At 40.7% G+C, this 23,588-nt stretch overlaps 2 protein-coding genes and 1 long non-coding RNA gene across 3 annotated transcripts in view; 2 read left to right on the top strand and 1 right to left on the bottom strand.

Annotated features, from left to right (window-relative positions):
* Window positions 1–2,102: 2,102 nt before the first annotated feature.
* KRT40 (keratin 40) lies at window positions 2,103–9,161 on the top strand. Its single transcript, XM_036882853.2, has 7 exons — window positions 2,103–2,717; window positions 3,416–3,498; window positions 3,808–3,964; window positions 4,795–4,956; window positions 5,375–5,500; window positions 6,646–6,866; window positions 7,391–9,161. The coding sequence occupies exons 1-7, from the start codon at window positions 2,271–2,273 to the stop codon at window positions 7,488–7,490; spliced, it is 1,296 nt and encodes a 431-aa protein (XP_036738748.2). The 5' UTR covers window positions 2,103–2,270; the 3' UTR covers window positions 7,491–9,161.
* The window catches only part of LOC118911155 (uncharacterized), a 118,587-nt gene continuing 97,479 nt past the window's right edge, over window positions 2,481–23,588 (bottom strand). The window contains exons 4-5 of the long non-coding RNA XR_008997384.1: window positions 3,886–3,984; window positions 2,481–2,597 (exon numbers count right to left, since the gene is read on the bottom strand). This is a non-coding gene — a long non-coding RNA (uncharacterized LOC118911155). The remainder of the gene's footprint in view (window positions 2,598–3,885; window positions 3,985–23,588) is intronic.
* On the top strand, window positions 9,303–22,304 carry KRT39 (keratin 39). The gene is made up of 8 exons (XM_036882824.2): window positions 9,303–11,620; window positions 12,514–12,596; window positions 13,227–13,383; window positions 14,038–14,199; window positions 14,310–14,435; window positions 15,422–15,642; window positions 17,013–17,316; window positions 18,007–22,304. Exons 1-7 carry the CDS (start codon window positions 11,156–11,158, stop codon window positions 17,266–17,268), a joined length of 1,470 nt encoding a protein of 489 aa, XP_036738719.2. The 5' UTR covers window positions 9,303–11,155; the 3' UTR covers window positions 17,269–17,316; window positions 18,007–22,304.

Below are 23,588 nucleotides of genomic sequence, written 5' to 3'. Positions count from 1 at the left end.
CTTGACACCTGAGTTCATTCAGGAAAGGGATGGTAAAAGGGCATTAGACCAAGAATCAGCACCGACAAAGCCTGAAGGATGGCTGGAGTCTCGGGTTTGTGAAAGAAAAGATCCAGAAATTAGCCTAGAAATGTAAATTGGCACCAGATCAAGGAAGGCTACATTTACTAAGCCAGGAAGTTTGTATTTCATAAGTGGAGAGTGACAAACAACAGATGTGTATTTACAAAGACGGTCTGCCAGCAGTAAGTGGACCTTCTGAGGTAACAGCACATTATAAAAAGAAACAACCATGTCTTTGTACCATGACCTTTACGGCATCTTTTAATTTTTCTCTATTCCCAATGTTCTCTCTTCTTCTTAGGATGGTATGCCATAAGAATGAATTCTGGACAGTTTCCATATTCTAAGATGGAAACACAGTTTAGATCACCATACAACGTACTACTCATTAATTAAGCCCTAAATAAACAGTCCTGCCCTATGTATACATACAACCAGTAATGAACATTTTACGAATAGAAACTAGCTCAAGAAAAAAGGAAATTACCTGCACTTGCTTTAAAACAAAGACATATAGCTGCATCTTAAAGAACTGGAACATATGATGGACAATCAAGACACTGCTTCTCGTCAGAGAAATCTTTCCTTTGACTCACTAGGTGACTGTGGGATCATAAGGTTCCTTCAGAAATCTGTAATTTTCAAATATGTTTTTGAATCCTTGAATTCATGTCCTTTGCAGAACAACATAGATATAACATTGGCACTCTTAAGAACTTTTAGTCTAAATGTTCAAATGTAAAGAGAATCACTGAAATCAAACACAGTCCCACTCAACGAATAATAAATCCCAAGAGACAATTTTAACCCATGTACGGGTTCAAGGTCTCCTGGTTTGATTTCAGTTTTAGTTTGTTTTTGTTATCAGCTACCTACGGAGTCGTGCTCAGAATTAGAAAACAAAAAACTAAGTTTATTCTGAATCATGAAAATTTTAACTTTGTAAGAATAGGGGGGTTTTAATCTTGAAGATTCCAGAGGCAATTTGCTCTGCACACCTTTGAAAATGAAATAAATACCACAATTAAAGCCAAGCAAAGAGAAATGGATTCTGCTTCATAGAGGAGATGAAATTGAAGAGAGACCCCAGGAAGTTACATTGCAAATCCCTACCCACTTGGCACTGCACCAGGGATTTCATCCAATGGAACTACTGTTCTGGAACCCATATTGTAGAATTCTATTCCCCAGTTCTAATATTACTAATTTTCATGAAATTGGGACCTTCAAAAGTAAATAAGAGAAAACACTTTCTATATCTCAGAAGAAAAGTCTTCTGTCCCTTCCTTACCCCTAACCCTGAACTGTGATCAGTGAGGGTTTAGTTTCCCAAGAGACTGAAAGATTTTAACTTAGAATCTGTATTTCACTCTTATTAAAAATACAGGTAAAAAGTAGTATTGCTGATCTAAAAATGAGCATATGAAGGTGGAGAAAACAAGTTTCAGTAAATCAAAGATCAGAATTCCAGGTCTTGATAACCAGTTTATCAATTTATATTTTGGCCTGGAGGACAGAAATTATGCCTATCAGTTATGTATAGTGAATTGTCATTTTGCACACAGGCGGATATGGTACACACACACACACACACACACACACACACACACACACACACACACTTTAAGTCTTGTCACACCTCTCTCCTCCACCATGTGAGTTACAGCAAGACCACAAAAAGCATTGCAAAGATTGCTGATTCCATGGAACACTTTTATGGTGATGGCATGAGCAAATAAACGGCATTTAATGACTTGTAATATTCATTTTAAAAGGAGACATAATGAATGTTCAATGTACAGGGTCAAAATCTGTGGGAATATTATTTTCCTTATATATAATCAGTTGTACCTGTAATAACCACTGATTGGCCCAATTTTTCCCTCTTTCCTTATTCTGGTCAAAAGGACAATGCTTCCTATGAAGGTTTTCTGAAACAAGCATTTTATCCTACTGCACATAGAAATTGTGTCCTTATTTAGTAACCTGAAGTTATGCCTCTTTTATGAGGCATAAAACTCCTGCTCAACAAACAGCACTAATGAATGCTCATATGAAAACTGGCACCAACAGTGATAAAGAAAACATCTGGTGCATTCTGTAAATACCCATTTTGGGGGGCTATATAAGTCTCAGGAAGGAAGGAGATTTTTGGAGTTGGGCAACTGTAGTTTTCCAACTAGTCTTTGTTCTCCACTTCTAATAGGATGACTTCTGACCGTCCCCCACAATGCTGTTCCTCTGAATCCTGTTCCAGGGCTTCCAATTGTGCATTTGCTTCAACCTGTTCCATGGAAAACATTTGTCTCCCCAGCACCAGTGCTACATCCAGATGCCACACCCCTGGTTTCCTATCCAGGTCTCAGTTGCCAACCAGTTGCCTCGCACCATCCTCCTTTGCTGGGAATTGTAATGTTCCATGGTTGATGGGAAACTGTGCTTGGTATGAAGATGGGGTGTTCAACAGCAACGAGAAGGAGACAATGCATTTCCTGAATGACAGACTCGCCAACTATCTGGAGAAGGTGCGTGACCTGGAGGAGATGAATGCAGAGCTAGAATGCAGGATCCGAGAACAATGTGAAGAGGAAATCCCACTGGTGGGCCCCAATTATCAGTGCTACTTTGACACTATTGAGGATCTCCAACAAAAGGTTTGGTGTCTCACTGCCCTAATGCTTCACCTTCCCAATCTGTGCTGTGCTTTATCTTTATACTAGAAGAGGCTGTTCAATGGAAGGAAACCAGGGAAAGGGGATTTCCAAGAGGTCATGTGATGTAGGGGCACTGGTCTAAAAGTTAGGAAACAGCACTAGCCCCACTGCTGCCATTAATTACTGGGTGACCATAATAAACTCACTTACCTAGACTTCACTTTTATCATCTGTAGAATGAAGAAAATCTGTACTCTATCTGCTTTTGTATATAACACTGTCAATTTATATTATTTTTAACATAGATATGGAAATGTCATTTTTTAATCATATATATATATAATTTTGCCTAGTAATCACTGTCCTTTCTTACTAATGAATTTTTATTATCATGGATGGAGATAGCATCATAATACAAATTACTTATGGAGAAAAATCTGAGTTCAAATGCCATGGAATATTGCAAAATGTCTTAGGTCATTAAAAAACTAAACCTTTTTATTTCTCTATTTCATTTAAAATTGATACTGCTTTTTTCTCCATGAAGTGACATGGTTAATAAGAAAAGCAGGCTGCAAGCTATTTTACGTTTTCTTATAAAGACTTTCTAAAAGATAAATAATGGCATAGTTGTTAAATGAGTAGATAGATAGGTTTATTTCAAAGAGCCGTTTATTACATAATAACTTATTTCCTAGATCTTGTGCACGAAGGCAGAGAATTCTAGAATTGCTGTACAGCTTGACAACTGCAAACTGGCTGCCGATGACTTTAGGTCCAAGTAAGTTTAATTTGAATTTGAAAATAATCTATGGTTGCCATTCTCCCCACCACCCCCCACCCTCTCTCTTTCTCTCTCTCTCTCTCTCTCTTATACACACATACACACACACATACCACAAATATTCTCTACATAGTATTTTTTTCAAGCTAAGAATGTTCACACAGCTCAAATTTATCATTATCTGGGATGGGGAAGGAATTGCGGTGCGTGGCTTCCTTGAGTCCATGTAGCATTCATCAGTACGCCCAGCTCTTCCCACAGGGTCTAGCAAAGAAAGCACTGACTGCATCTCTTTTGCTGTGAAAGGTACGAGTCTGAACTCTCTCTTCGCCAGCTGGCAGAGACTGACACTGGTGGCCTGCGTGGGATCCTGGGTGAGCTGACCTTGTGCAGAGCTGATCTGGAGGCCCATGTGGAGTCTCTGAAGGAAGTTCTCCTTTGCCTTAAGAAAAACCATGAAGAGGTGAGAAAGTAGCGAAATCTCTGAAAGAACAGAAGAGTGACAAAGTTAAGCTGATAGATTTTGGGTTGTGTATATAAACTGAACTTGGGGAGAGGTTGCTAAAGCTAGAACAAGACTTCTCCAGGCACGATTAGTCTTCAGCCTGACCATTCTGGTGTGTCTCTGAAGTCGACATGAAACGATCCCTGGCCAGGGCCCAACGAAGGAACCAAACTCTTCACCTGCCATTGCTTTGCAGAGGAGGTTAACTCCACAAGTGGCCTACCTCGGGGCTTCGTGCCGTGCCTAACTCTAACCCGTAATGTATGAAAATCAGGCTGATGAACACAGGTGTGAAGGCCATTTCAGAAAGGGCATAAAAACTCATGCAAATTAGTCAAATAATTTGGACCAATATTTTTAAATATTCTGCATCTATAAACTTTTCAAAATCATAAAATATGAAGTGTATGATTATCCCATATTGATGAAGCTAAAAAGTGAAAAGCTGAATGGTGTATATTTATAGTATATTTTCCCTTTGAACATCCATTGATGGTAGTAATAGCTAGCTAGCATTTATTGAGACCTTACTGTGGGCCAAGGATTTTTATAAGTGCTTTGAGTATATTAACTCATATCTGTCACAATAACCTTCTGGAAAAGGTAAAATTATACTCATTTTGCTGATGAAGAAACTGAGGGATAGAAAGAGATTCAACCTAAATAATCTAAATCTGAATCCCACTTTTACTCACTACTCAAAAAAACAGAAGTGGGATGCCATTGGGATGTCAAATTGATTTTTTTCCCCATGACTGTGACATTCTTTACTCCATTTTCACTTTCAGGAGGTCAGCTTGCTTCGTGGACAGCTTGGTGACCGACTCAGTGTGGAGCTAGACACTGCCCCCACTGTCGATCTCAACAAGGTCCTGGATGAGATGCGCTGTCAGTATGAAACAGTGCTCGCCAACAACCGCAGAGATGCAGAAGAGTGGTTCGCTGTGCAGGTCAGCAACTGGTGCAATAAAATGACGGGCTTCCAGAACAAAACAGCAGCAGACTCACAGAACCCAACAATGGACTAACAGTTACCAAAGGGAAAGGAACTGGGGAGAATGGGAGGGAAGGGAGAGATAAGGGCGGGGAAGAAGAAAGGGGGTATTACGATTAGCATGTATAATGTGAGGGGGTGCATGGGGAGGGCTGTGCAACACAGAGAAGACAAGTAGTGATTTTACAGCATCTTACTACGCTGATGGACAGTGCCTGTAATGGGGTTTGTGGGGGGGACTTGGTGAAGGGGAGACCCTAGTAAACATAATGTTCTTCATGTAATTGTAGATTAATGATAACAAAATTTTTTTAAAAATTTAAGGCTTCCAGACTTCCACCTTACTGTGTTCTCTAATCATGCATGTGTTTCAGGCAGAGGAGCTGAATCAGCAGCAGCTGTCCAGCACAGAGCAGTTGCAGGGCTGCCAGATGGAGATCTTGGAACTGAAACGCACAGCCAATGCTCTGGAAATTGAGCTCCAAGCACAGCAAAGCCTGGTGTGTAAGGGCAAGACAGTTGTTTTGTCACTGAAGAATCAGGCCCTGAGATGTTATCCCTCTTCCTATCACACAAAAGAGAGAACCACAGTTCATTGGTAGAAAGTCTGAATGTCTAGTGTGCAAGGGTCACACATCCTCCCAAATACTGGTGTTCACCCAGCTAGAAGCAGAAGTAATGGGTCAAGAGCTTGTACTATCCGAACAGGATGCCCTGACCTTCCCTCCGGGGCTTGAGCATGATCCTCAGCACTCCCCAGAGACAGGGAAGAGAGGGAAGGGGCCAGAGCAGAGCAACAGAGGAGCCTCTGGGCCAAGGGCACCCAGGCACACTCCGGTGGGTTCTAACTCTTATGATTCAGGCCACTTTTCCAAGCTCGCCATCATATCTGAAACAAAGAACGGCATTCAGACTTTGCATTCTACCACTGTCTTACACTTTCTGAGGATCCACACCACCCAGACCTTTCACTGCATCCTACACCACCAAAGCAAAAAGAACACCACGATGTAAGATTACATTAACCAGTTCCAGTCCATCTGGAATGTGTGTGTCACATTATGCTCTGGAGAGAATACCTAGGTGACAACAGCTGAGCATTCACCCCAAGAGGGGCACAATGCTTATTGAAGCCTCACAATAACTTGATGGGTTAAATACCTCTACTAACCCCATTACACAGATGAGGAAAACTGAGGCTCAGATTAACTAATAGGGGGTCATACAATTTTTAACAGCAAAAGTAGAAGATGAATCCAGGTGTTTCAATCCCAAAGCCTCTTCTAACCACACTATACCACCACACCCCTCAACTCCATGTCACAAGCCCATATTTAACACTTCCTCTTAAATACACAAGTGATCCAGTACTGGTAGCAATAACACTTATATAGCTCCTAAAATTTTTCCAGGCACTAACCTAAGTGCTTTACTCATATTAATTCATTTAACCATCACCACCATCCTATGAGATAGGTACTTTACATTGGCCACTTCTTACTGAGTAAGACTGAGGCTCAGAGAAGCTAAGTAATTTTCCCAAAGTCACATTGCTAGAAAAGGGTAGACTAAGGATTTGAAAACAGACCTACTGGCCCCAGGGACTATGCTACAAGGGCCCTTTTTCACTCTTTTCTTTCTATAGACAGAATCTCTGGAATGCACTGTGGCAGAAACCAAGGCCCAATATAGCACCCAGTTGGCCCAGATGCAGTGCCTGATCGATAATGTGGAGAACCAGCTGGCTGAGGTCCGCCGCGACCTGGAGCGGCAGAACCAGGAGTACCAGGTGCTGCTGGACACAAAGGCCCGGCTGGAGGGTGAGATCACCAGGTACCAGGGTCTCCTTGAGAGTGAGGACTGCAGGCAAGTTCTACACAATTACTCTCAAAATAAGCCGAGTCACAAAGAGGCTCTCGCAGAAGAATCCTGCTTCCCCAAGATCTGGCCAAGGTCAAATCTCCCAAATGCATCAAAGGGTCTTCTTAAAGAGTACTGAAAAGCAGCTGAGGCTAATCACATGACAACAGAAATGTTAAAAAAAAATACATAGATATACCAAAGTTCTAAAGCAGAATAAACATCATATATAGCATTTCACACTGGGTTGGGGGTGGGGTGTTCCTTCGCTCCTATTTTCCATTAAAGTGAAGTCAGGTATGGACGTAAGATGGCACTGGCCAAGTGAAGAAAATACATAAAATTTTATTCACCTGCCACCGCTGCAGTGAACATGAAGGTTCAATGCTGGCTCCTGCGGTGACAAAAGCTTAGGCCCACTGTTATCCTACAGAACATAATTTTAGGGCAATTTTGGCATAATTTTTTTCTAGTTGTTATTTTATCCAGCTTTCCTTTGTTAAGCTTAGCTCAAAATGGATTTTCCACAGGCTTCCCTGTAACTCATGTTGTACAACGAGCACACCAAGCAACACCTGTAAGCCATGTGCAGCCTATGTAATCTGCACAGTCGAAAACTGCTGTGCATGAATGCTAGGCACCCAGCACAGCAGATGGAGGACTGAAACCAGCAGGATCCTGGAAGGAAGGTGGCGCTCCAATCAGGGACATCCAAACTGAAACTCAAGTGAAGAAGGCTTTCCTATCCTAACATTTGCCTCTGAACCTCCTCAGTACTTTTCTGCTTCATCATTTCGTCTCTGCCTGCCTATTTATAATATTCTAGGAGTCTATCAAACTTTCTTGCTAATCTCCACATAGAATGTGTTTCATTCCCTTTAGCATGGTAAATACAGCCTTTGGTTTATTGATATAATAACCATTTGGTATGAGGGTAATTGTCGAAAACCACACTGACAGTTTGATTTTGCATAAATACAAGCTAAAGATATTTTTAACTCCTTAAATAAAAAATACATTAACTAATCCATGAAAAATGTCATATATTATAGAAGATAGCTTCATGTACCTTTCTGAGATGAAATTTAGGAATAAAATGTATTTATTTTTAATTATAAAAGTACAAGGCCTTCTTTTTAATTTGGCACATGAAAGGGGAAAAAAAAATCAGTCATAATTCCATGCCTCAAATACCCATTGTCAGTATTTTGGGAATTTCCAGATTTCTTTCTTATAATAGGCTTTTCCATTTAGCAGTATCATAGTTATATTTCCATATAGTTGTTAACCTAACTTTTTTCATTATGTCATCTAAGCATTTTCAATCCTAATAAACATGTAAGATTGTCTTCTGACCATTATTTCAGTGGCTGTATAAAATACCAAAGGAACATTGGTTTGTTACTAGACATTTAGGGTATAATTATTCTCACACATTTAAAAAACAAAATAGAGAACTTCCACTTCGAGAAAGATGAAGTAGCTGTACATTTCCCCATTCTTTTTCCTAAGTATAGCTAAAAACCCTGGAAATCGGATATAAAACAAACATAAGTAGACTCTGGACGGTGGCAGGAGCAGCCAAACCGACAAGAGTCCTTTGACATCCAAGAAACACCACAGCGGTTCGCTCCCTGGGTTTTCTTTCTGCCTCATGTGTCCTGCAGTGGGAGCTGGAGAAACCAGCGGCCCGGGAACACCAGCAGGAGCAGACAGCGGGGAAGAAAAGCCCCAAGAAGAGAATAAAGAAACATCAACGGGGGTAAGGTTTCTGTACTTGACTTGAAGTGAAAACATGTCAACACTGGTAGTCTATGATAAGTTATGTACATTTAATGTTATACCTAGCACGACTACTTAAAAGCTATGAAATACACTTAAAAATGCTGTATCAAAATGGAATTCTAAAACATATTCAAGGAACCCAAACGAAGGCAGGTAAAGAGAATAGAGAAATGGAAAAACAGAAAGAACAAACAGAAAACAAAAAATAAAATGCAGATTTCAACCCCATCATATCAATGATTATAGCAAATGGAAATGGTCTAAATGCACTGATTAAAGGACAGAGATTGAACATAAAAAAAGCATGTCCAAATTATATGCTTTCTACAAGAAGGCTCACTTCAAATATAATGATATAAGTAGGTTAGAAGTAAAGGGATTGAAAAAAATACAGAATTATTCATAGCAATTTATTTGTAATAACCAAAAACTGGAAACAACCAGAATGTTCTCAAGATCTCAAGACCACTCTGCTGAGTGAAAAAAGGCAGTCTCAAAGGGTCACATGCTGTATGATTCCATTTATATGACATTCTCGAAATAACAGAATTACAGAGATGGAGAACGAATCAGGCACAGTAGGAAGGTTTGCTTAGTGGTGACTGAATAGTTACATTATCTTGGTTGCGGTGGTAGTTACATGAATTTACACTTGTGGAAAAAACTATATACACATTGTATCAATGTCAATTCCTGATTTTACAACAGTTCTATTAAGAAAAATATAATCATCGGAGAAAACTAGGATGTGTGGGACCTCTCTGTACTATTTTCGTAACTTCTTATGAATCTATAATTGCTTCAAAATTTAAAACTTTGTTCAAAAACACACAGTGGAAGCTGGAGAAAACTTCTCCCTTTACTTTTCTATTTCTGTTTTTTTGAGCACCCAGAAATAAAATACATAATAACAGTAATATTTAATACAGGATAGGTTTAAAGAAAAGTCAAGTTTCAGACCTCAAATTTTATTCTAGTTGTGTTTACATGGCACTTTCCTGATTTAACAATAAAAAGTAGTGAAAATACTTAAAATATTTTCAAGATAAACCCATGAAATATTGTTCAAACCCCATTACTCCTCTAATAATGAAATCATGAAGAAATTTAATACTGTAGTGTCATACAATCACAAATCTCAGCCACCTAGAAGTTGCTACCATATAAATCTCACTGTCTCTGTCTATTGTCTACCTGTTCTCTGCCTTTCCAATAGTTTCTTTCTGCCTTGGTTAAGACTGTGGCAAAAAAAAAAAAATGTTTTTATTTAACAGTTTCCTTCAGCATCTTTAGTAATTTCCAATGAGCTATATATCTAATTCCCTCTCAGAAAAGTACATATGACTACCCGCCATGATATACAACATTTTGCATGCACTAACTAGTCTATTTGTATTTTAGGAATTTAAAATATTTTCAGCCTGGGTTTATGCAAAATCAAACTGTAACTGAAGTAGGAAAAATCTTTAAGATAGCATGGCCACTTTGGGGGCTTTTATGTTATTTTTAGCCTTTCATTACAGTTTAAGACATAGGTTAAGTCTAGATCTGACCCCTTCTTGGGTTAGCTGTCCTGCTCTAAATGGTGGGAGGGTGGGAGGGTTCAAGCTTTGTAACAATAGTGCGCTTGGACTTGCCAAATGGTCTTTCCTTCACGCCTTCCGACAATGATCGATACTTCTAAAATCTGAAGGACATCAGATACATGTCTACTTTGCAGTAGTGTAGTAGATTTACACTTGCATAACAATGAATATATGCTTTTAACTCCGGTCACTGCAAAAGGATAGACCAAAATTATCAATGATACAAATCTAGATTACTGTGTACTATATAGCTAACCAAACAACCCAAAACAAATTAATTGATAATGATGATGGCTTAACTAAGAATAAATTATACATAAAAAGCAAAGATTTCAACCACTGAAAACAATGTCTGAACAATGGAAATGGGAAAATCAGCTGGTTAGAACAAAATAAAACATGATTTCTAAGTTTACCAACAATTATTAGATATGAATAGTTTCCCTTTTCTTGGGAAGAAAGGAAAAGAAGGATGGAGACTCATCCCTAATCAAGCACGATGCCAAGTAGAGAGGTCAGCAAGGACTCACTGAACTTAATACACTCACACCTCCTTAAAAATGGATGCTGTTAAAACTGAGATGACAGTTCCTTTTGAAGACGCAACATGAAGCTCTGGATCCAATGACAAGTAGTAGTTTCGATGGGTCATAACTTAGTAACAGCCTAAATGCACATTTTTATGAGACAAGTAACTCTTCTCAGGCAAGTAAAAAGCAGACTAATGAGATGTTCCTATGGAATTTGATATAAATATTAAAAGCAAAACATCCTGCCTGCTGTGACACCCCCAAGAGGAAAGGCTATAAAAGCACCTCCAAGAGGAAAAAGCCAGGAGCCTTGGAACTGACTCAGCGGTGGCTGCTTGAGCTTTCAATCCAGAGGACCACAGACTTTGACATAAACCAAAGCTGGGCACACACTATGGATACCAACAGCTGTATAACAACTATTTCTTCCACAGCCTGCCAAAGCTGCTCCAGGATTACAAATTTTAGGACCATCTCTTCCAACACCGGCTGCCAGAATGATGGTCTTGAAGCCAACTGCTGCCAACCAACTGGCCATGTTCTAAGAACTCCCCAGTGCCCAGGCTGCCAACCCACTTCTTGCTTCTGTCTCATGCCCATCTGCTTAATAAGTGATTTCAATACCTGCCCCTCTCCGGATGGTTGTGGCTGGTATTGCGAAGGCATCAACAGTCATGAGAAAGAGACCATGCAAGTCTTGAACAACCGCCTCGCTAACTACCTGGAAGAAGTGCGAATGCTGGAACAAGAAAACACTGAACTGGAGTGTAAAATCCAGGCAGAGTGTAACAGAGAGCTCCCTGTCATTTGTCCTGATTACCTGTCCTACTATGCTATCATTGAGGAGCTCCAGCAGAAGGTAAGATTCTGAGGAACCTGTCCCCAGCTTGATAGCTGTGAACCAGTGCTCTCCAAGCAATAATCATTTGCTAGACTTTAATTTTTTTAGTTCCTTTAATGCCTATTAAAACAACTTAAATGCCTATTAAAAATAACCATTTTGTAGAATAAGAAAATCTCTTGAATGAAACTGTCATCTTGAGGCAATATTTGGAGTTTCGTACTTTTTTATTTATCTGTCATAACCAGATCGCTCTAGACCACGATGTGCTAACAACCCATTGCTGTCATTTCTTTAAAAAAAAAAAACGGGAACAGGGATCCTGGAAACTGAGTTTTGTTTTGAAAAATTCCTGAACAATTTGGTTTTTATCCAATTTGCAAGTATCACCCCTGCTTTCTTTCCCCTTTTATGCTCATTTCATTGTTTGATTTCATTTCATCATCTCTAACCTGTTTAAATAGATTCTTCAAACACCAAACCTAAGTTTCTTATTCAGAGTGATATGCTGCTATTACACATGCTGGATTTATTCAGTTTTATTTGGTCAGCAATGTTTACGGAGCACCAACAAGGCACCAGACATTATTTAGGCTCTGAAACAACATTGGTGAACTAAAAACTCCCTGCCTTCACAGTGTTTACATTCCAAAGGATCGTGATATGTTACACAAACTTAGGATGGATTTTGTATTTTAGCAGTAAAACAAAAAAGTTTTTATTGAAGTAACTTTTGCTGGTCGTTTAGGAAAAGAACAAAAACTCTGACTTTCCAAAGTTTCTCCAGCTTCCTGAGCTTAGCTATGAAAGTCTAACTAGGCCTCCCGTTGGCCAAAACACACACACGCCCTTGGCTTTCAAAGGAGATCCTGGTGTTTGTCTCATTTGTGTGTGCAATTTCTTAATTCTAGATCTTGTGTACCAAGACTGAGAATTCCAGGCTGGTCTCACAAATTGACAACACCAAACTGGCTGCTGATGACTTGAGAGCCAAGTAAGCCCACCCAACACTGTCACGTGTGACAGAATTCACCCTGTGTCTGACGCTAAGCACTCCTAACAAGATCATCCCCAAATCTACTAACCCTTCACCCCCATACCATGTTGGCACTAGCCCAGAAAAGACCTTCAAATTCAATAAATGATTAATAACCACTCACATGTATATATATTTACCTATAGTTTCTAACCTACGAACCCATCTGCACGATAGGTAGGGCTAATACATTGTTACCTCATGTAGGGTGAGGAAACTGTGGTTTAACGGGCTTTGGTTACTTATCCAAAGATATACAACAGTACAAAAGACAGCTAAAACTTGGACGCAAGCTTTCTAAATCCTAATCCAGGGCTCTTCCCACTTCCACGCCATTTCCTCTAGGGCAGGAGGGGGATAAATCCCCTCATCTCAAGAACAGCAGCGTGTCATCAAGGTGGCAAACGAATTTAGGATTAATAATTAGGTGGTGATTTCATCAGATGGCTTCACCTCTAAAAGGAATAAAACCCACAATGGAAATACAAGAAATGAGATGCCTGGAGGAAAATGCACAAGGGAGCTCTGCCTGGCTTGATTTACACCGCCTACATCTTATGCCTCTCTTTTCACATCTCATTTTTACAGGTACGAAGCTGAGGTGTCTCTGCGCCAGCTAGTGGAGGCAGATGCCAACGGCCTACAGCAGATCCTGAACGCACTGAGCCTGGCCAAGGCTGACCTGGAAGCTCAAGCCCAGTCTCTGAAGGAGGAGCTCCTTTGCCTCCAAAACAACCATGAAGAGGTTAGAGAAGGAGCAAGGGAGTCCTTACAAGTTAAGCTTCTAGAAATAGGTGAATTCCTTTGAGTTGAACTTGACAAAGGATGTCTCCACAAATACTACTCTACTTTAGCCCTGATAATAACTACTGCTGCCGCCATGGGTTCAGTGTGTTTCAAATCCATGGTCTATACCACCGTATGTGACGCCTCCACTGCCCTCTCCAGCTCTTCCAAGAAAAGGGAGCTACCCAATTTTCTTGTCCTCACAGGTTTCCCATCTTCTCGGAGGCATCCTTTTACAGACTTTTGCCACTACTGGTGTAAATCACTATTAGCATAAGCATATATTGGCACTATAGACACTATGGCCTCTCATTATAAATTCTACTTCTCATTGTCCATCCCTGGAAATTATCTAAATTCTGTAAAATCCTGATCTTGCTAGACAATACCTCTCAGTGTTGCACATATTTATCATATTGTACACATAGTCATATTGGAAATACCCTTAAGTCATTTTAAAGCATCTCAAATAGCACCTATAAATCATGTTTTCCTTTATTGTGGGCTATATTTCAGATGCAATTAAGCTAAATTATTACTGTCAGACTGAAACAAGAACTCAAGGGGGGTCATCTGTTCACCAAGTGACTTCACATTCTTTCTTTTTCCAAAGGAAATCAATTCCTTACAGAGCCAGCTTGGGGACAGACTCAACATTGAAGTGACCACTGCCCCTTCTGTTGATCTAAACCGGGTTCTACAAGAAATGAGATGCCAGTATGAGTCCATCACAGAGACAAACCGCAGAGAAGTGGAGCAGTGGTTCAGCACACAGGTGGGGAGGATAGGAAAGCCAAAAACACAAAGTTGACATTGCATTTCCAAGGGTCCTTTGGTCTCTCACGTTTTCCTTCATTATATTCATGGTCTTCGACAATGTTTCAGATGGAGGAGCTGAACCACCAGGTGGTGACCAGCTCTCAACAGCAGCAGTGCTGCCAGAAAGAAGTCATTGAGCTGAGACGCACCATGAACGCTCTGGAGATTGAACTACAGGCCCTGCACCAAATGGTACCTGTCAAGCTGGCCAAGCCTAGGACAGCAATGATGGCAACAGCCTCTGACCTGTGTGTTATAATGTTTCCCAAGTTGTGTCCCTCAGAACAACAGCTCCTTTGTTTGTTATAAAGGGGCTATGGCCAAAAAAGAACTTTGTGGGGCTCAGAGAGCTAAGGTGATTTTCCCAAGCCAAATTAAATTTTATAGATGGAGAAGCTGAGATCCTGAGGCATTAAGTAACTTGTCAAAAGTCACAGAAAAAAATGAGCCTGAGCCAGAATTCAGGTTCCGAAGCTGGAATCAATTCTGCTTCAATGTATCACCTCCCTGAAGCAGGAAATTATTTAAGTGCTCTGGTATAAAGGGTGTTAGGAAGACCTTGCTCCCAAGCTGGTTTTGTTGCCAGCTAATCATGCAACTATGGGCATCTCTTTAACCTTCTGAACCTCAGTTTTCTCACCTATAAAAATTGGGAAAATCATGCAAGTAATAGGTTATGAAATCTAAAATTTCATTATCTATAAGCTTACAGAACAACAGATCAGGAAAGAACGTTAATTATAAAAGCTTCAACTCTCATATTGTACTTATACAGGTATTGATCTAGTGAAGGAATTGTTTATGGCTAAACGTTGCTCTTCCTTTTTAAGGTAAAAACATTCATAGAATGAGGTGCCATTTTCTAAAATGCCTGGTATGAAATAAGTTGGAATTTTTTTTTCTCTCCTAAGTAGGAGATTGTGGTAGGAGATTACCAGGTGATTAAGAAACAGAAAGAGAAGTAAAAACTTAAAGGGAGGCAAAAAAAAATAAAGAGGGCAAAGGGAACTACTGTTTCACATAGTTGATAATTTTGTTCTTGGATTTATTTATTTAGAAAGTAAAAAGAGGGCTTGGCAATTTCTGTCACAAAGAAACCATTGTTTAAAATGATACAGATCACAAGTGACCTGGGCTCAAAGGAGCCTCATTATAAATCCTACATTCTTCCCTCGTAGAGAGATTCCCAGGAATGCATCCTGGTGGAGACGGAGGCCTGCTACTCGGCCTTGCTGGCCCAGGTCCAGTGTCTGATTGATAACCTGGAGGCTCAGCTCACAGAGATCCGGTGTGCCCTGGAAAGACAGAACCAAGAATACGAGATTCTGCTGGATGTCAAGACCCGGCTGGAGTGTGAGATTGCCACATACCGCAGCCTCCTGGAGAGCTCGGATGTCGAGTACGTAAAATAAAAACAGCTTCTATGAGAAAGATACTCACACACGTATGTACTGCAACTGGCAACAGGGGGCACGTGCTTTGATCTTCTTGCCTGTGCTGGGGTCTCTGAATATATTCCACATACTCTCTCACGCTGGGCCGTTTGTAGACCCACAACCATAGCCTCATCCAAATTTGAGGTGTTAGCTGAGAGGAGTGGTTTGGAAGAGCCAATGCACCAGGTTAACTCCTTTTGGGTTGGTTTGCTCCTTACAGTTTTAAAAGTTACTAGGGAAAAAGTGGTTTTCCCAAACATTCAAACATACCCAGTGACTTACTGATTTTCCCTTACTGAGAAGAAAGCCTGAATTTCATGATATCGAACAGGACAAGCCTGCTCCCTTTGGAGGAACATTCTGCTCAGGCTGAAGCTCCTGATACTGTCCAGCCACCTGTTGTGATGCCGAAAGCAGCACAGAGACATGTGTTCTTCCGCATCATTTTTTCACACAAGTTGTAATGTTTTAAAGTGATAAGAAGCTCAGCAACCCATAAGGAAGTGACCTAGAGCATGAGCTTTTAAAGCATCTTAGTCCAAACTAACATGCCAAATTCAATTACAAGTCCCTCCCCAAAATAATCCATAAACTCTGTTCACAGCATTCTTTCAACACGTTATACTAGCACAATGCTAAACACTGCTGTCACCTTGAGGGGCTACAATACACCAAACTGCCCTGAACCAACAAAGGAAGATGATGCTTTTCTAAAAAGAGTTCTTACTCTTAACTGCCTCTAACTCCAATTCTCTACATTACTTATTTATAGACATCCAGAAAGCACTTGGGAACTTCCCAATGAAGCACAGAGGACTCTTCTGCAGATGGGGTTCAGGTCACCAGTAGTATTGTGACTAATTCTCTAATAAGAAAAATATCTGATTAACTTTCTTTCCTCAGATGAAAAAAGCCCCTAGACTTGTCCCTTATCACTGCTGATCCTATGAGTTTTGTTCCCATTCTGTCCATTCTACAAATGAAAAACTAAAGCTGGGGAGGGTGAACTGACTGACCTGAGATCACAGCAGGTGAACGTCGCAGCGGGACACCACCCCAGTCTGACTCTGGGCGCGATGCTCTCCCACAGTGCGGCGGCATTCACTACAATGGCAGCTCACGTAATCTAATACTTCTGAAACCTAGAATGCTGCTTTTCCATAGATCTGATCTGATCCTTTTTCTTCCACTAAAAACAGTACAAAATGAATGGATAAGCATTTGCAAGTACTTTTTCTGAGTGATGTGTGTTGAAAAACTAACCACTGCCATTTTTTCTCCATTGCCATTGTTGCCTTTGCTCAATCACAGGTAAAATTCTGTTTTCTTCTAGGCTTCCCTGTTACCCATGTGCCGCCAAATGTGAGCCTTCTATGTGCACATCCAGTAAAGCCAGGGCCATGGAATGCACAGCCCCAGTTGACATATCATCCTCAGGCCCCTGTGGGATACACAAGGCTTGCAATGTCTGCAGAGCCCTGCCTCGAATACTGGTTAAAATCTGCACCATCACCAAGGAGATTAAGGATGGGAAAGTCATTTCTTCTCACGAGCATGTGCAGCCTTGCTTCATCACCAGAGCTGCCTAAGTCTAACATCTCAAGGTGATGAGCGTGACCCTCATTCATGAAAGAGAGGTCAGTACTTGCTCCTGCCAGAAAGTCTTAAAAACTCCCCCGTCCCTTAAGGTACTTAGTTTCTTACTACTACAGGGGGTCCCCATGGCTAGATAGAATATCTTTTATTCTGATCCTTCCCTAAATCACTGCAGCCAATATAATAATAACTGACATTTCTCTGGAAGCACATTTCCCATTTATCTGAGGGACAGATGCTGACTTGTATGCCCAGGAAGGTGACCTACATCACTTGACTCGCTAGCGATGGGCAGGTTTCTCTTTTGTTTACTCAGCCCTTGTTTACTTATGTTCCTCATAAGAGCCAGTCAGACAAGTTCTAGGATTGTTTTTGGCCATGGCACATAAAGGTGAAAAGCTACAACCTTCCTTTCTAAACTCCCTCTTTGGATATTGAAAAAAGCCTATATGCAAACAGGATGAATAGGAGAAAAGAACTTTAATATTTCATTTCCTTGAATAGACAGTCATGACCCTGAATCCTGCTGTCTGTTTATCCATACTCTCCTACTGTATTTTTCTGAAGATATTTTTAAATAAGTCCATGTTCTTCGAAATTTTGTGAGTCATTAGGCTCTCCAAATATTTTCAAGAGTCAAGAATAGTTGTGAGGAGTCAATCTAGAGAATTCTGAAGAAATAGCATGGATCCTTTCATTAAATGTTTGCTATTTCTCTTTCTGTTCTTTAGAGAATGGGAGTTGGTTCAGAGTATTTGACAAGGCACATGTAGCCGGAATTCTCAAGACATAACCCACCCTGCAACTGGTGACCATGAAAATAATAGCTTAGATTCCTGCTTCAGTCTACCCATCAGAGAATGACAGAATTGATATCCACAGACTTCGCAGAAAAGTCATCACAAATGATCATTACTTATAAACATGAGGCAGTCCCAGTGTGAGAAGGCGTCGTTTACATACCAACCATCATCAAAGCTTCTTGTAGTAGGGTGAAAGAGTGTTTTAATCATTCCCTACAAAAATTATTTTCCAGAGGTTTCAGTAAATAATTCCAAACTGAACACAGAATGTGAAGTCAAAAGACCTGAAGCCCTAACTTTGTCACTTACAAACTGTGACCCTGTGCAAAACCTTTAGCCTTCATCAAACTTAATTTTCTTATTTGTTAAACAAGTATCATGACTACTTGACAGGGTTATTGTGAAGATCAAATGAAATCGTTTATGCTGCTTGGTACGCTGAAGAACACTATGCAAATGTTATTTTTATATAAGCTTTGCTTTTAGCTACAGTCTTCAACCTAATTATGCCATTTATTATCCCATATTAAAATTCTTTCTCCATGAATATAGTTATCCAGCCATGATTTTAAAGTTTTAATAGTGCTTGGCTTTCAGGGGAAAAAAAAGAACAGAACAAGATCTCCTATGATCAAGCCCACAATTCTACTCAATAAAGCATTTTTGAAGTTTCAGGGTATGCATCAGATATCAGTTGATGGCTGATGCCCACATCAAAGACAAAAGCATGATTTAGCTCATAGCTCAGCAATTCACTTCCTCCAGACACGTAGTAACTACACTAAGCCAGTGGAATGCAGCACTCCCAGACTGACCTCTTTTCTATCAATAATTTATCTCTTGTCTGAATGAACACCCAGATGACCCCTGGTCAGCACTTGATTGCATACTATCTCGGCTGAAGGATGGACATGTAGAAAGGGCATGGCGCTGGGACTCAGAAACCCCGGGAAAGAGTCTCAATCCAGCCTTTGTGTGACCTTGAGCAAAAGGACATAATAATATAGGCCCTGCCTGCCATGCTGGAAGGATTAAATAGAATAATGATGGTAATGAGTCTTGTAAACTGTAAAATGCTAGGTAGAAGGGAGCGTTTTCCCCCCTAAACTGAAAACCAGTCATATGTCATTTCCTTCCCTACCTTCTTCTCTTGTGGCTGGTGTAGTAACGGTCCCCAGCGGACCCCATACGGACCATCAAAGCTAATTGGGAAACCAACTGGTGAGAAGCCAGAGCTGCTCAGTCTGCTCTGTGTCTCAATTCCAACAAGATTCAGGGTTCGGGAACCTCACTGGACTCAGTCTAACCTCAAGCTGATGCAGCAATGCCATTCTCAGTTTATCCGAGAAATAGGATCTCTTCCTCCCACTCAGAGCCAAACATCTCACATGCCTTCCATGACAAAAGCAAGTTATAAGCTGCATGGAAGAGACAGGGTTTGACCACTTAAAGGCTTAGAGATATTTTTAAGTGTCTTCTCTGTACAAAGGAATGTAAAACCATATGCAGGACCTTGTCTATGAGTAGTCAAATGTTTGCAAGGCAATAAGAAGTCTGCATTTTTACCAGGAAGCTAAATCAGTATCCAACATAGCCAGAGGAGGGAGTTACAGCAAATGCCCTCTACAAATGAGAGGGAGGGAAAAGGAGATTAAAGTTTAGGGGAAGGGAAAAGTATCCCAGAAGAGAAGGAAGAGCACCATCCATGCCAGGAAGGATGTAGGCTGAGGCAACCAGCGTCCATGGCACAGAGCCGGGGGTTCACGTCAGAGCAAGCAAGCCTGAAATGCATTGTCCCAGTGCTGTAATCAAATGCTTCTTATAGGAAATAAATCTTTCGGCTATTGGTCTGGCTGGAAATACCTGGTCACTGTGGTCATGCATGATTCACAATCTTCATGGGCACAACCCACGCTCCCAGTTCTAATGGGAACAGCCCTATTTGTCAACATTGAAGAGGTTTATGTAACCAAATTATCATTTCAGGTTGAGCATTATATTTGGAGAGTTTTCTTAGGTGATGCTGTTAAGCCTCAGACCGCCATTTACATGCACATAAGAAAATATGGAATATGCCAATATTTCTAAATATCCTAATGAAGGTGTTGCCAATAGCGTCTTCTTGCTCCTCCCACTCTTCCCCTCTCTGCCTCCTTCTCTCCTCTTCTTCCTCTCTCTCTCTCTCCTCCCTCTCTATCTGGAACAACATAACTAAGGTGGACATACTGGTGGTACCTGGAGAAAATATCCGAAGCTAACATTTATCTCACTATTTCCTAGAAACAGAGCAGGTTTGGGACTCCCTTCTCTGCATCCTTCTCTAAAGAACAACAAAGAAATAAAGAAAGCCTTTCTTCTAAGCCAGGGGTAAAAATCTCATATTATAGCTCTTCATGGTGGCTCAGTGAACTCAGCAGGTGCTTGAGAGTTACCCTGGGGAGGACTGTACTTGCCCACTTGACATTTGCGGCTCTGGGAGAAACAGCTTAACTCTACTGAGCCAGCAGACCTAGAGAGAGACAGACTTGGGCTGTATTTTCTCCAAATCTGTGTAGTTGACTATAGAGAACTGCCTATCTTGTCTGTTAGAGTATAAAGGTCTTTTGTCTGCACCTCAGTGAGGAGTGTTTGTTCTCTGACTCATCAGAGAAAAGTAATGACGTCCTCCTCCTTTGCCCCACTGCCCAAAAGACTGTCTACCTCCCCAACCCCAGCAGAGCCTTTGCAGACGCAGACAGAAATCTCTCACTGGAAGGCAAATAAAAATTACAGCCCATTTAAGAAAACTCTGTAACTTGAGGCAGAAAAGGAGACCAGAATGAAAATTCAGAGCAAGTGGCCCCTACTAAGGTAGAAGACGCCAGAAGAGAATGTAAGCCATCTCTGGTCAAGCAGCAGAATCACATGGTGAGAAACATGCTTGAAGCTAGACCAGCTGGATCTGATTCCCTGCCCTGCCACCTACTGTAAGATTTTAGGCAAGTTACTTAACTCTCCACTTCCTCATCACTAAAACGGGACTATTAATGGCATCCACCTGGCAGAATTGAGATGATGACATCAGTTAATGCATGCAAAGCTCTTAGAGCACGCATCACCCAGTAACACTGTGTTACTCAGAAGTTCACACTCCATTAGCAAAATGATCACAGTCAAGCTAATAAAGTATTTCACTCACGCTGACAATGGCATAATCATGCCCAAAGCCATCCTGATAACTAACGAAAGTACTAGACTAAGGATGATAACTTTCCTTTTTATTTTACTTTTTTTAAAATAAAAATTGTATAGATTTAAATTGTTTTGATACACATGTACGTAGTGAAATTTTTACCATATGTAGGTCCAACTCTTCTATTTTCCAGAATGTTATGGAATTCAGTTGGAAAAGAACTCCCCATAATATATCAACCTTCATACTCTGACAGACAACAGGAAGAAGATGGCCCAAGAGAAGGAGGGGAACAGTGGGAAGCCAGCCAGCCCCGTAACTAGGGTCCCTTTTGTGGCGAATGGAAATGACAGCACAGTTCAGATAGGAGTGGCATTCAGATAGAACACTGTGGCCCCGATGTTTCCTGGAGTCAGGTTACGGGCTCAGTAGAGAAAGCAGCAGGAGGTCTCCCACAAAAATCTCAGAGTCGACATAGTATAGCCAATATACAAAGCAATTAGATTTGTGCAGAAGCCACAGGACCTCCTATGGCCAACAAGTAAAGGAGTAATACTTTTTCTAGTCAATTAAAAGTCAACTGAATATTATGCCTCAGACACTGTTAAGTGCTTTACATGAGTTATCTCACTCAATCCTCACAGAAACCTTAAAATATCATTACTATTCCTGTTTTAGTAATAAGTAAACCAAAGCTTACAGAAGTTAACTAACTTGCTCAGCATCACACAATTAGTAAACAGTCAAGTTAAAATTTGAACAAATTCATGTCCTCTAGCCTCCAAACACCCTGGTCTTAATCACTCAAATTTGACAATATAATATACATAGCCCAATCAGAAACACAAATAGTTTTGTCCAAAATAATGTGTTTGTCGTAAGTTCTGAAGACAGTGAGCCTTAAAGCAACTCATCAGGGTTTCCAGCCCAATCCAGGAAGAGGTAATAGTGAACACTCATATCAGCACAGGCTTCAGCAAAAATCAACCACTAGCATTCCTATTTGTATCTCTCTCTCTCTCTCTCTCTCTCTCTCTCTCTCTCTCTCTCTCACACACACACACACACACACACACACACACTTTTGCTGTGTTAATTTTCTATTGCTGCTGTAATGAATTAACACAAACTTAGTGGCTCAAAACATTAGCTTTTTATCTTATAGTTCTCTATTTCACAAGTCTGACAAGGTCTTCCTGGACTAAAATCAAGGTGTTGGCAGAACCGTGTCCCTTCCTGGGGGTGCTAGAGGAGAATCCATTTCCTTGAATTCTCCAGCTTTCCACACTCCTTAGCTTGTGTCCTCTTCCCATCATTAAAACGAGCAATCTCTCACTCCAAACACTCCTTTTACCACATCTCCTTCTCTGACCCTGACTAATTTTTCTACTCTCTCTTCTACTTTCAAAGACTTCTGATTATACACGTGCACCTGAACAATTCAAGATAATCTCCCTATTTTAAGGCCAGCTTGTTTGCAACCTTGACTCTTTCTGCAACCTTAATTTCCCTTCGCCATGGAACATAATCCATTCGCAGTTTCTGGGTATTAGGAGATGGACATCTCTGGGGAGTCACATTGTGCCCATCATTCTTGCCTACAATTAAACCAAATGAAAACCAGAGAGGTCTCATGTATTATCTTCATAAAACACCTAGACCAAAACGAGGTTGACACATACAGTAAAAAAGTCATGAGTGTTTAAATCCACCAACTGTTCAAGCTTCCATGTTGTACTTCAAGCCTCAGGGAACACAACTGATACAAAGACAGTGTATATGTAGGCTCATACATTAACTAATAGTTTGAAGATGTAAACATACTCCATAACATTCTGGGGCTAATCTTTTTACAGCAATAATAACAACAATTAACATTTACTGAGTTCTTCCAATGTGCCAGATGACGTGTTCAGTGTTCTCCGTGTGCATTATCTGCACCACTACTCATTTTACAGATGAGGAGCCTGAGGCATGAGGTATTTATGACTTACCATAGTCACACTGATAGTCAGCGTCAGAGCCAGGATTCAAACCCAGGTTGTGTGACTCCAGACCCTACATTTTTACTTATCATGCAAAACTGCCTCTTCCTTTTTTAACCAATAGACTCCTTGCAAGAATTTATTCCCTAATTGATTTATGATCTCGATGTTAAAGAAAAAGGACAACTAGCTAGAATGATTCTGTCCCTCCAGCCGTATGGCCACTCTCCTCTAACTTTGGGGGAGAAAGGAGAGAATAAAGTGGAAGAAAAAAAAGAGTCAGTCTATGGGGAAAACAAGGAAGATAGAGGGATGGGAGGAAAGGATGGGAATGGGATCTAACAAAGGCACTG

Source organism: Manis pentadactyla, chromosome 4 (genome assembly GCF_030020395.1).
Source record: "Manis pentadactyla isolate mManPen7 chromosome 4, mManPen7.hap1, whole genome shotgun sequence".
Taxonomy (NCBI): Eukaryota; Metazoa; Chordata; class Mammalia; order Pholidota; family Manidae; genus Manis; species Manis pentadactyla.
The sequence above is the reverse complement of the archived record's forward strand: the minus strand, read 5'-3'. Positions and strand labels throughout refer to the sequence as shown.

Excerpts from the sequence above, each read along its gene's own strand:
- KRT40 (XM_036882853.2), top strand. The coding sequence starts at position 2,271 with ATGACTTCTGACCGTCCCCCACAATGCTGTTCCTCTGAATCCTGTTCC. Across the intron at positions 2,718-3,415 it reads TTGAGGATCTCCAACAAAAG|ATCTTGTGCACGAAGGCAGA; the intron begins GTTTGGTGTCTC and ends CTTATTTCCTAG. Across the intron at positions 3,965-4,794 it reads TTAAGAAAAACCATGAAGAG|GAGGTCAGCTTGCTTCGTGG; the intron begins GTGAGAAAGTAG and ends TTTCACTTTCAG.
- KRT39 (XM_036882824.2), top strand. The coding sequence starts at position 11,156 with ATGGATACCAACAGCTGTATAACAACTATTTCTTCCACAGCCTGCCAA. Across the intron at positions 14,200-14,309 it reads AGCAGTGGTTCAGCACACAG|ATGGAGGAGCTGAACCACCA; the intron begins GTGGGGAGGATA and ends ACAATGTTTCAG. Across the intron at positions 14,436-15,421 it reads TACAGGCCCTGCACCAAATG|AGAGATTCCCAGGAATGCAT; the intron begins GTACCTGTCAAG and ends CTTCCCTCGTAG.